An 11,646-nucleotide genomic window follows, 5' to 3' on the forward strand; every position below is an offset into this window, starting at 1 on the left:
AAAGATGATCTTAGGCCGAGTACATGGATACCAAACATGACATGCTTTAAAATTGCGCACAAACGTGCAGTGGTGACAAACTAAATACATTTTTGAAAGCCTTTAAAAGCCTTTACAGGTTACCACTTTAGATTTACAGAGGAGGTCTACTGCTAAAATTACTGCCCTCGATCTGACGTCCGCCGTGGCACCTCACATGCATGGTACAATTGCGGTTTACATTTGACGCCAGACCGACGCTTGCGTTCGCCTTTGCGCGAGAGCAGGGGGGGACAGGGGTGCTTTTTTTTTTTTAATTATTTTTTTTGCTTTTTTATCTTATTTTTGAACTGTTCCTTTCATTTTTTTTAATCATTTTTATTGTTATCTCAGGGAATGTAAATATCCCCTATGATAGCAATAGGTAGTGACAGGTACTCTTTTTTGAAAAAATTGGGGTCTATTAGACCCTAGATTTCTCCTCTGCCCTCAAAGCATCTGACCACACCAAGATCGGTGTGATAAAATGCTTTCCCAATTTCCCAATGGCACTGTTTACATCCGGCGAAATCTAAGTCATGAAATGCTTGTAGCTTCCGGTTTCTTAGGCCATAGAGATGTTTGGAGCCACTCTGGTCTCTGATCAGCTCTATGGTCAGCTGGCTGAATCACCGGCTGCATTCTCAGGTTCCCTGTTGAGACAGGAGAGCCAGAGAAAAACACGGAGGGGGGGGCATTCCCTCCCACTGCTTGTAAAAGCAGTCTAGAGGCTAATTAGCCACTAGGATTGCTTTTACATGAAAGCCGACCACTGGCTGAAAAGAATGATACCAAGATGATACCTAAACCTGCAGGCATCATTCTGATATAACCACTCAAAGTCGTGAATGGCGTACCTGAAGACAAAAAAATGGTTAACAATAAAACACAGTAAACGGTAAAGTATAAAAAATTGCATACCTGAAAAGCAAGCATGATAAAACATAATAACAATAAAACATTGCAGAATAGAATACAGTAAAAAAGAGCAGAACAATAGAGAGAGAATAGAGAGAGAGAGAACAATAAAACAACTATTTTTTTTATTTTATATATTTTTTTTTTTACACTTTTTTTTGTAACTGTAACTTTTATAACTGTAACCGGTTCCAGGTTCGGGTCTCTCAAAATGCGATGGCATCTTGGGAGACCCTGTGAAAGTGCGCCTAGTCTGTGCAGTGCTGTACCCTACACTAATACTCAACTAGTGAATGGTAGCGTTCAAAACATTCACCAATGCAAAGACCAGGATTATCAGGACAGGAGGGACAATAATAGCGGGTGTCACGCCTATATTCGCGCTTGCTGCAGACACAACATCTTTTTTGGGGGGGTTCGTTGGGTAGGGGTACTCAGGAGGACATAAGGAAAATGCCTCTCATGCAGCCGACTGCATATGGTTGGGGATGTGAATGGGGGAAGTACGGGCGCTGCAGAAGTGGCGGGTTCCCAATTAGGATTGGCGAATGCAGCAGGAAGGGCATTATGGGCACAACGGGCCTGTTTGTCTTCTTCTTGGTGGCAGCGGGACACTACTTGTGCTTGTCACCTCACCAGCTTGAACTGCACTTATGGGACTCACCACGTCACCAAGTGTTACTGCAGTGCTGGTTTGACTATGAGGGGTGTACTAGGCTGCTGGTGCTTGTCAGTTCACCAAAACGCTACCAAAAAAACTGTTAGCGATCGCAGGGATCAGGCCTGACTCTGCGAACGCTTCAGTTATGCGTTTAGTGTTTTGTAAGTGACAGTGATCGATCGATACTGCACTTGGGTGGGCTGGGCTGGGCCGGGCGGAGGGGCAAAACGCAGGTGCTAGCAGGTATCTGGGCTGATCCCACTAACACTGCATTTTTAGGAACCCTAAACTGCTGGGGACGCTAGTATAGATCTGATTGGATCAGATATTGATCCGATATTGATCCGATCAGATACTATACCACTAAGGGAGATGTATGGTGCGTGCGTGGGTGTTAGCGGTACTGGCACTAACCTGACGCTGCCTGGGGCTGGTGCTTGCCAGTTCACCAAAATGCTACCAAAAAAACTGTTAGCGATCGCAGGGATCAGGCCTGACTCTGCGAACGCTGCAGTTATGCGTTTAGTGTTTTGTAAGTGACAGTGATCGATCGATACTGCACTTGGGTGGGCTGGGCTGGGCCGGGCGGAGGGGCAAAACGCAGGTGCTAGCAGGTATCTGGGCTGATCCCACTAACACTGCGTTTTTGGGAACCCTAAACTGCTGGGGACGCTAGTATAGATCTGATCAGATCAGATATTGATCCGTTCAGATACTATACCACTAAGGGAGGTGTACGGTGCGTGAGTGGGTGTTAGCGGTACTGGCGCTAACCTGACGCTGCCTGGGGCTGGTGCTTCCCAGTTCACCAAAATGCTACCAAAAAAACTGTTAGCGATCACAGGGATCAGGCCTGACTCTGTGAACGCTGCATTTATGCGTTTAGTGTTTTGTAAGTGACAGTGATCGATCGATACTGCACTTGGGTGGGCTGGGCTGGGCCGGGCGGAGGGGCAAAACGCAGGTGCTAGCAGGTATCTGGGCTGATCCCGCTAATGCTGCATTTTTGGGAACCCTAAACTGCTGGGGACGCTAGTATAGATCTGATCGGATCAGATATTGATCCGTTCAGATACTATACCACTAAGGGAGGTGTATGCTGCGTGCGTGGGTGTTAGCGGTACTGGCGCTAATCTGACGCTGCCTGGGGCGATGCATATCACCGCCGGGCGATCAGGGGGCTAAACCTTTATTCGGTAATAAATGGCGGGTGCCCTGACACTATAAAAAATAAATGAACTAACCAGCGTCACCCGTAATGGTTATATGGTAATCAGTGGTGAAAGGGTTAACTAGGAGGCAATCAAGGGGTTAAAACATTTATTAGATAGTATATGGGGGTCCCTGTCACTATAAAACGCTAACGGCGAATCTAAATATTTACCTCCCTAACTAGCGTCACCAGTGACACTAATACAGCGATCAGAAAAATGATCGCTTAGTGATACTGGCGACAGGGGGTGATCAAGGGGTTAAAACTTTATTAGGGGGGTTAGGGGGTACCCTAGACCTAAAGGGGGCTAACAGTAACTGCCCTAACACAGTAACTGTCACAAACTGACACCATGCAGTAATCAGAAAAAAAAAACTGCTTGGTGTCAGTGTGACGGGGGGGTGATCGGGGGGATCGGGGGGCGATTGGGGGGTAAAGAGGGTGTAAAGTGTGCCTGGCATGTTCTACTGTGTGTGTGTGTTTGGTGCAAACACAGTGAGGTCTTCTCTCCTCGGCACCGGAACGGAAACTGCCGAGCCGAGGAGAGATGACATCACATCCCCTGCCTGTGTGTACTACACACAGGCAGAGGAGGATTCTCATTGGCTGGGAGCGATCGCGAGGGGGGGACACGATCGGATGGCCTCCCCCTCATCACTGAACGCTCCCAGACCAAAGACGACCGCCGCTGGCACCGGGGGGGGTCCGATCGGACCCCCCACCCGCGGGAAGGCAAGGACGTATATGTATATCCTTTTGCCTGTCCGTGCCGCTCTGTGGACGTATATCGTCGTGCGGCGGTCGTCAAGTGGTTAGATTCCGTACCTGGGGGGGTGTCTATAGTATGCCTGTAAAGTGGCGCATGTTTCCCGTGTTTAAAACAGTCCGAGAGCAAAATGACATTTCTAAAGGAAGAAAAAAGTAATTTAAAAGTGCTAGCGCTAGTGTCGGCTATTAATGAATTGTCGGTCCTGACAATACACATAAAAGTTCATTGATAAAAACGGCATGGGATTCCCCCACAGTCCATTACCAGGCCCTTTGGGTCTGGTATGAATTTTAAGGGGAACCCCGAACCAAATTTTTTTTTTTAAAATGCATTGGGGTCCCCCCAAATTCTATACCAGGCCCTTCAGGTCTGGTATGGATATTAAGGGGAACCCTGCGCCGAAAATTTAAAAAAAAATGGCATGGGGGTCCCCCTCAAAATCCATAGCGCTGCTTTCCATATGTATTAGCACTCAGTTTCTGAGAGTTGAAGTCTTAATGGCCTTTTTTGAGCGCTATTTTTGGGAAATGCAGGATAATTTTTTGGCGCTATAGTAAATGACCCCCAATGTGTGGGTGTGATGAGTATACAATGTATCGGTGTGATAAGTATACAATGTATGGGTGTGATGAGTGTACAATGTATGGGTGTGATGAGTGTACAATGTATGGGTGTGATGAGTGTACAATGTATGGGTGTGATGAGTATACAATGTATCGGTGTGATGAGTATACAATGTATGGGTGTGATGAGTGTACAATTTATGGGTGTGATGAGTGTACAATGTATGGGTGTGATGAGTGTACAATGTATGGGTGTGATGAGTATACAATGTATCGGTGTGATGAGTATACAATGTATGGGTGTGATGAGTGTACAATGTATAGGTGTGATGAGTGTACAATGTATGGTTGTGATGAGTATACAATGTATCAGTATTTTATATTAAATATTGTTTTTCTTTCTCAATTTTTTTTTCATTTATATAATAAATAAAAAATAAAAAAAAACACAGAGGTGATCAAATCCCACCAAAAAAACTCTATGTGAAAAAAATGATATAAATTAGACATGTGCAGAACGAAAAAAAATTGTTTTGTTTTGTTTTAATTTGTTATTTACATTAATTTGTTTAGTTAAATTTTGTTTAATTCGATTTCGGAATTCGTTTTGTTTATTTGTTTTCGAATAAATTTCGAATAGTTTTCCAATTTCCAAAAAGAATAAAAAAGAATAGAAAATAAAGGAATAGAGAGGCAGAAAAAATAATTTATTTTTATTTTTCTATTCTATTCCTTTATTTTGTATACTATTTTATTGTCTTTGGAAATTGGAAAACTATTCGAATTTGAAAAGATTTCAAATTTGAATTTCGTACAAATTTTTTTTTCATTATTTCGGTTACGTTCAAATTTGGTACTATTCTAATTTCGAAATTCGGATGCATCTGAATTCCCGAATAACGGAAATTAGTCCGAATTTTAATTCGGAACTAAATGAACTGCACATGTCTAATATTATTGTCATTTGCATACAGCATTGCATGATGGTGTAATTACTGTAACAGTTAAAGTAGAACAATACTGAAATGATTTGGCATCTCACTGATAGAAATGAATAGAAAGTCACTCACCTCATTGGTCGCCATTGGAGATGAAGGAAGGTCACCGCTTATCTCCCAATGTGTAATTCTGATAAAACAGAATGCAGTAGTAAGACTTGTGAAGAGGTTGAGCTCAGATATACAGAAGACAGGATGGAGATGGGGGTACCAGTAATCAGATGTTGGTAGAAGTTTGGTCGGGAATGTTTATTGGAACGTGTTTGAGTTTTGAGTCTTTTAGAACCCTTATCTGATGTAATATGATTGGTTTGTTTCCACACTCCTCCCATGAAGTTATCAGAAGATGTCAAGCGATGTTGGTGAGGCTGTTCAAACAATAACTCTGCCACGAAACTGCAGGCTACAATGTGATAAAGATTTTAAAAACACCAAAACAGCAACATAGACAACAAAAAATGTGTAAATGATATGTGAAAGTCCATAGCAGTCCAAAGTTTAAATCAGTATATTCGGGTTTGCCGGTATTTTTTGCTATGGCGATTGTTGCAATATTTTATGTCACGTGGTATTTGCGCCGTGGTTTTTCAAATGCAGCTTTTTTGAAAAAAAAAAAAAACTTTAGTGAATTTTAATGCAACAAAAACACAATATATAATACAATATATAAAACAATTTTATGGTAAAATATGAAAGATGATGTTAGACCGAATAGATACCTAACATGTCATGTTTTAAAATTGCGCACGCTCATGGAATGGTGACAAACTTCGGTACTTAAAAATTTCTATAGGCGACGCTTAAAAAATGTTACAGGTTTCCGGGTTAGAGTTACAGAGGAGGTCTAGCGCTAGAATTATTGCTCTCACCATGTGTGGTGCAAATACCGTGTGCACAACTTACGTATGCGTTTTATTCTGAGCGCGAGTGCAGAGGAATAGTGACGCTTTAAATTTTTTTTTTTTTTTATCACTTTTACTCTTATTACAAAGAATGTACACATATCTTGTAATACAAATAAGGGATGGCAGGTCCTCTTTAGGAAGAGATCTGGGGTCTATTAAACCCAAAATATCTCCTTTACCTTTAAAACTAAAGATAAAAAAAAAATGTAATATTTTGCTTTAAAAAAAAAAAAAAAGGGGGGGGCAGGGGGCGGCGTCCTCTCCCGCTGCTTCTGAAAGTGATCTAGTGGCTAATGAGCCATTCGGACTGCTTTCATGATAAAGCCAGCCACCAGATGAAGAAAAATAAATAAATACTAGAGTTATGGCTGATAGCTTCAGCCATAACCATGGTAAACCACTTACAAACCACAACGTATATGTACGTATTGCGGTCGTCAAGTGAGTATAGTACATTGTGTTGCTGTCCTATTTTACTGCACTGTGCTATAACGCATATAGATTATGGAGGCTGGGATAGGTATAACCCATAGGACGCATTCAGGGATTAACAACTTGGCTAGTGATTTATCCATTTTTCACTTGTTTGGGGTTACACCTCTAAGAAGTGATGGTGGTAGTTATCTATGTGGATGTGGTGTTATTATAATTTGTTTTTGGTGGTAATGCACAAGGAGCTTGCGTCCTCTAGTGTGTGTTTTTTGCAGTTTACTGAAGATTTCCCGATCTGCGGAGGGCTGTGCCTGAGGTAGCATTACTTACCTAAACATTTTCATTGAGCGCTGGAGTATTTTTTGTGGATTTAGAAGTGTAAGGTTTTGAAAAGAGCCAGATTGTAATGTCTACATGAATGGGTCAGAGCAACTTCCAAACTGCAGCTCTTGTGGGATGTTCCCGGTGTGCAGTGGTCAGGATAGACCAAAAGTGCTACAAGAAAGGAAAACTAGAGAAAAGGGTCATGGCTGGCTAAAGAACATTTATGGAGGTTGAGAGGGAAGGCACATTGATGGAGGTGGAGAGGGAAGGTTCATTGATGGAGGTGGGGGGTAGGCACATTGATGGAGGTGGGAGGGAAGGCTCATTGATGGAGGTGGGGGAGGGAAGGCTCATTGATGGATGTGGAGAAGGAAGGCTCACTGATGGAGGTGGAGAAGGAAGGCTCATTGATGGACGTGAGGAGGGAAGGCTCATTGATGGAGGTGGGAAGGCTCATTGACTGAGGTGGGGGAGGAGAGAAGGCTGATTGATGGAGGTGGGGAGGGAAGGCTCATTGATGGAGGTGGGGAGAGAAGGCTCATTGATGGAGGTGGGGAGGGAAGGCTCATTGATGGAGGTGGGGGGAGGAGAGGAGGCTGATTGATGGAGGTGGGGAGGGAAGGCTCATTGATGGAGGTGGGGAGGGAAGGCTCATTGATGGAGGTGGGGGAGAGAAGGCTCATTGATGGAGGTTGGGAGGGAACAGGGCCATCTTAAGAGCATTATAGGCCCCCCGGGCAATACAGTGCACTGGGGCCCTGTCTACACAATCAGCTTTGATGGGCACAGTGGCTGTGTTTGATGGGCACAGTGGCTGCATTTGATGGGCACAGTGGCTGTGTTTAATGGGCACAGTGGCTGCATTTGATGGGCACAGTGGCAGCTTTGATGGGCACAGTGGCAGTTTGATGGGCACAGTGGCTGTGTTTGATGGGCACAGTGGCTGTGTTTGATGGGCACAGGGACAGCTTTTGATGGGCACAGTGGCAGCTTTTGATGAGCACAGTTGCTGTGTTTGATGGGCACAGTGGCTGTGTTTAATGGGCACAGTGGCTGCATTTCATGGGCACAGTGGCAGCTTTTGATGGGCACAGTGGCAGCTTTGATGGGCACGGTGGCTGTTTGATGGGCACAGTGGCTGTGTTTGATGGGCACAGTGGCAGCTTTGATGGGCACAGTGGCAGCTTTTGAGGGGCACAGTGGCTGTGTTTGATGGGCACAGTGGCAGCTTTTGAGGGGCACATTGGCTGTGTTCGATGGACACAGTGGCTGTGTTTGATGGACACAGTGGCAGCTTTGATGGGCACAGTGGCTGTGTTTGATGGACACAGTGGCAGCTTTTGAGGGGCACAGACATTGGCTGTGTTTGGTGCACAACTTGTACTTACTTAAGTGTTAAACTTACTTGAGGCCGTCGGCCGGGTGCAGTACAGTGTGTCACTCACAGCAGAGCAAGGCAGTGCCAGCTATCAAGGGCCGTCTTTCCACTCTGCTCCCTCTCCACGCTGTCTGAAGAACATGGCAGAGGTGGGCGGAGCTTGTTCACTAGCCGATGGTGCGGCCGCGGCATGCTATGAATGCTGGGGCGGCCGCGGCGCGCTATGAATGCTGGGGCGGCCACGGCGGGCTATGAATGCTTAGGCGGCCGCAGCGCGCTATGAATGCTGGGGCGGCCTCTGACTGATGTCACTGGTTGCTAGCTAGACGCCGGGCGGCTGGCGATTCTAGCAAGTGAGCAACCAATGCAGTCAGTCAACTTAAGCAGCAGATTGCAGCGCTGAGGATAGGCCCTGGATGGGGCCCTCCAGGAAGTGGGGCCCCCGAGCAACTGCCCAGCATGCCCAGTGGAAAAAACGGCCCTGGGAGGGAAAGCACATTGATGGAGGTGGGGGGGCTCATTAATGGAGGTGGGGAAGGAAAGGATCATTGATGGAGGTGGGGAGGGAAGGCTCATTGATGGAGGTGGGGAGGGAAGGCTCATTGATGGAGGTGGGGGGGTCATTGATGGAGGTGGAGAGGGGAGGCCCATTGATGGAGGTGGGGAGGGAAGGCTCACTGATGGAGGTGGGGAGGAAAGGCTCATTGATGGAGGCGGGGAGGGAAGGCTCATTGATGAAGGTGGGGGGCTCATTGATGGAGGTGGGGAGGGGAGGCCCATTGATGGAGGTGGGGAGGGGAGGTCCATTGATGGAGGTGAGGAGGGAAGGCTCACTGATGGAGGTGAGAAGGGAAGGCTCACTGATGGAGTTCTGGAGGAAAGGCTCATTGATGGAGGTGGGGAGGGAAGGCTCATTGATGGAGGTGGGGAGGCCCATTGATGGAGGTGGGGAGGGGAGGTCCATTGATGGAGGTGAGGAGGGAAGGCTCACTGATAGAGGTGGGGAGGGAAGGCTCATTGATGGAGGTGGGGAGGGAAGGCTCATTGATGGAGGTGGGGAGGGAAGGCTCATTGATGGAGGTGGGGTGGTTCATTGATGATGGTGGGAAGGGAAGGCTCGTTGATGGAGGTGAGGAAGGCAGGCTCATTGATGGAGGTGGGGAGGGTAGGCTCATTGATAGAGGTGGGGAAGGCAGGCTCATTGAAGGAGGTGGGGAGGTCAGACTCATTGATGGAGGTGGGGAGGTCAGACTCATTGATGGAGGTGGGGAGGGCAGGCTCATTGATGGAGGTAGGGAGGGAAGGCTCATTGATGGAGGTGGGGAGGAAAGGCTCATTGGTGGAGGTGGGGGAGGGAAGGCTAATTGATGGAGGTGGGAAGGGAAGGCTCATTGATGGAGGTGGGGAGGGAAAGCACATTGATGGAGGTGGGGGGGGGCAGGCTCATTGATAGAGGTGGGGAAGGCAGGCTCATTGATGGAGGTGGGGAGGTCAGACTCAATGATGGAGGTGGGGAGGTCAGACTCATTGATGGAGGTGGGGAGGGCAGGCTCATTGATGGAGGTAGGGAGGGAAGGCTCATTGATAGAGGTGGGGAGGAAAGGCTCATTGGTGGAGGTGGGGGAGGGAAGGCTAATTGATGGAGGTGGGAAGGGAAGGCTCATTGATGGAGGTGGGGAGGGAAAGCACATTGATGGAGGTGGGGGGGACTCATTGATGGAGGTGGGGAGGTAAGGCACATTGATGGAGGTGGGGAGGGGAGGCCCATTGATGAATGTTGGGAGGGAAGGCTCACTGATGGAGGTCAGGAGGGAAGACTCATTTATGGAGGTGGGGAGGGAAGGCTTATTGATGGAGGTGGGGGAGGGAAGGCTCATTGATGGAGGTTGGGAAGGGAAGGTTCATTGATGGAGGTGGGGAGGGAAGGCTCATTGATGGAGGTGGGGAGGGAATGCACATTGATGGAGGTGGGGGGGCTCATTGATGGAGGTGGGGAGGGATGGCTCATTGATGGAGGTGGGGAGGGAAGGCACATTGATGGAGGTGGGGGGCTCATTGACGGAGGTGGGGAGGGAAGGCTCACTGATGGAGGTGGGGAGAGAAGGATTATTGATGGAGGTGGGGAGGGAAGGCTCATTGATGGAGGTGTGGCGGGCTCATTGATGGAGGTGTGGGGGAGGCTCACTGATGGAGGTGGGGAGGGAAGGCTCATTGATGATGGTGGAGAGGGAAAGCTCATTGATGAAGGGGGGGAGGGCAGGCTCATTGATGGAGGTGGGGAGAGCAGGCTCATTGGTGGAGGTGGGGAGGGCAGGTTCATTTATGGAGGTGGGGAGGGTAGGCTCATTGATGGAGGTAGGGAGGGAAGGCTCATTGATGAAGGTGGGAAGGGAAGGTTCATTGATGGAGGTGGGGAGGGTGGGCTCATTGATGGAGGTGGGCAGGGAAGGCTCATTAATGGAGTTGGGGGGAGGCCCATTGATGGAGGTGAGGCTCATTGATGGAGGTGTAGTGGGAAGGCTCATTGATGGAGGTGGGGAGAGAAGGCACAGTGATGGAGGTGGGGAGGGAAGGCTCATTGATGGAGATGAGGAGGGAGGGCTCATTGGTGGAGGTGGGGAGGGAAGGCTCGTTGATGGAGGTGGAGAATGAAGGCTCATTGATGGAGCTAGGGAGAGCTGACCGATTGGGGTTGATTTACTAAAGCCAAATAGACTGTGCCCTCTGCAAGTGCAGTTGCTCCAGAACTTAGTAAATGAGGCAAGGCTTCACGTTGCAAAGAATACCCAATCACGTGCAAGGAAAATAATAAGAAGATCATTTTTGCTTGCACTGATTGGATGGTGGAAGTCAGCAGAGCTTCTGCTCATTTACTAAGCTCTGGAACATCTACACTTGCAGAGGGCAACTGCACTTTGCAAAGTGCACAGTATTTTTGCCTTTAGTAAATCAACCCCATTGATGGAGGTGGGGAGGGAGGGCTCATTGATGGAGGTGAGGGGAAGACTCACTGATGAAGGTGGGGTGGGAAGACTCATTGATGGAGTTGGGGAGGGAAGTCTTATTCATGGACATGGGGAGGAAATGTTTATTTATGGAGGTGGGGAACAAAGGCTCATTGATGGAGGTGGGGAAGGAGGTCTCATTGATGAAGGTGGGCAGGGAAGGCTCATTAATGGAGGTGGGGAACAAAGGCTCATTGATGGAGGTGGGGAACGAAGGCTCATTAATGGAGGTGGGGAACAAAGGCTCATTGATGGAGGTGGGGAATGAAGGCTCATTGATGAAGATGGGGAAGGAAGGCTCATTGATGGAGGTAGGGAAGGAAGGCTCATTGATGAAGGTGGAGAACAAAGGCTCATTGATGGAGATAGGGAACGAAGGCTCATTGATGGAGGAGGGGAACAAAGGCTCATTGATGGAGATGGGGAAGGAAGGCTCATTGATGGAGGTAGGGAATGAAGGCT

At 47.7% G+C, this 11,646-nt stretch overlaps 1 protein-coding gene across 3 annotated transcripts in view; it reads right to left on the reverse strand.

The window, feature by feature from the left end:
• LOC141123368 (cytosolic phospholipase A2 gamma-like) overlaps positions 1-5,469 on the reverse strand; it is a 214,629-nt gene extending 209,160 nt beyond the window's left edge. For 2 of the 3 annotated variants that reach the window (XM_073612052.1, XM_073612050.1), the window contains exon 1: positions 5,213-5,399. In XM_073612052.1, the coding sequence (XP_073468153.1) occupies positions 5,213-5,227 (15 nt within the window). In that variant the 5' untranslated portion in view covers positions 5,228-5,399. Of the gene's footprint in view, positions 1-5,212 lie in introns of all 3 variants that reach the window. The other variant, XM_073612051.1, reaches the window with a different exon arrangement.
• Positions 5,470-11,646: the final 6,177 nt, after the last annotated feature.

Source organism: Aquarana catesbeiana, linkage group LG01, assembly GCF_042186555.1.
Source record: "Aquarana catesbeiana isolate 2022-GZ linkage group LG01, ASM4218655v1, whole genome shotgun sequence".
Classification (NCBI taxonomy): Eukaryota; Metazoa; Chordata; class Amphibia; order Anura; family Ranidae; genus Aquarana; species Aquarana catesbeiana.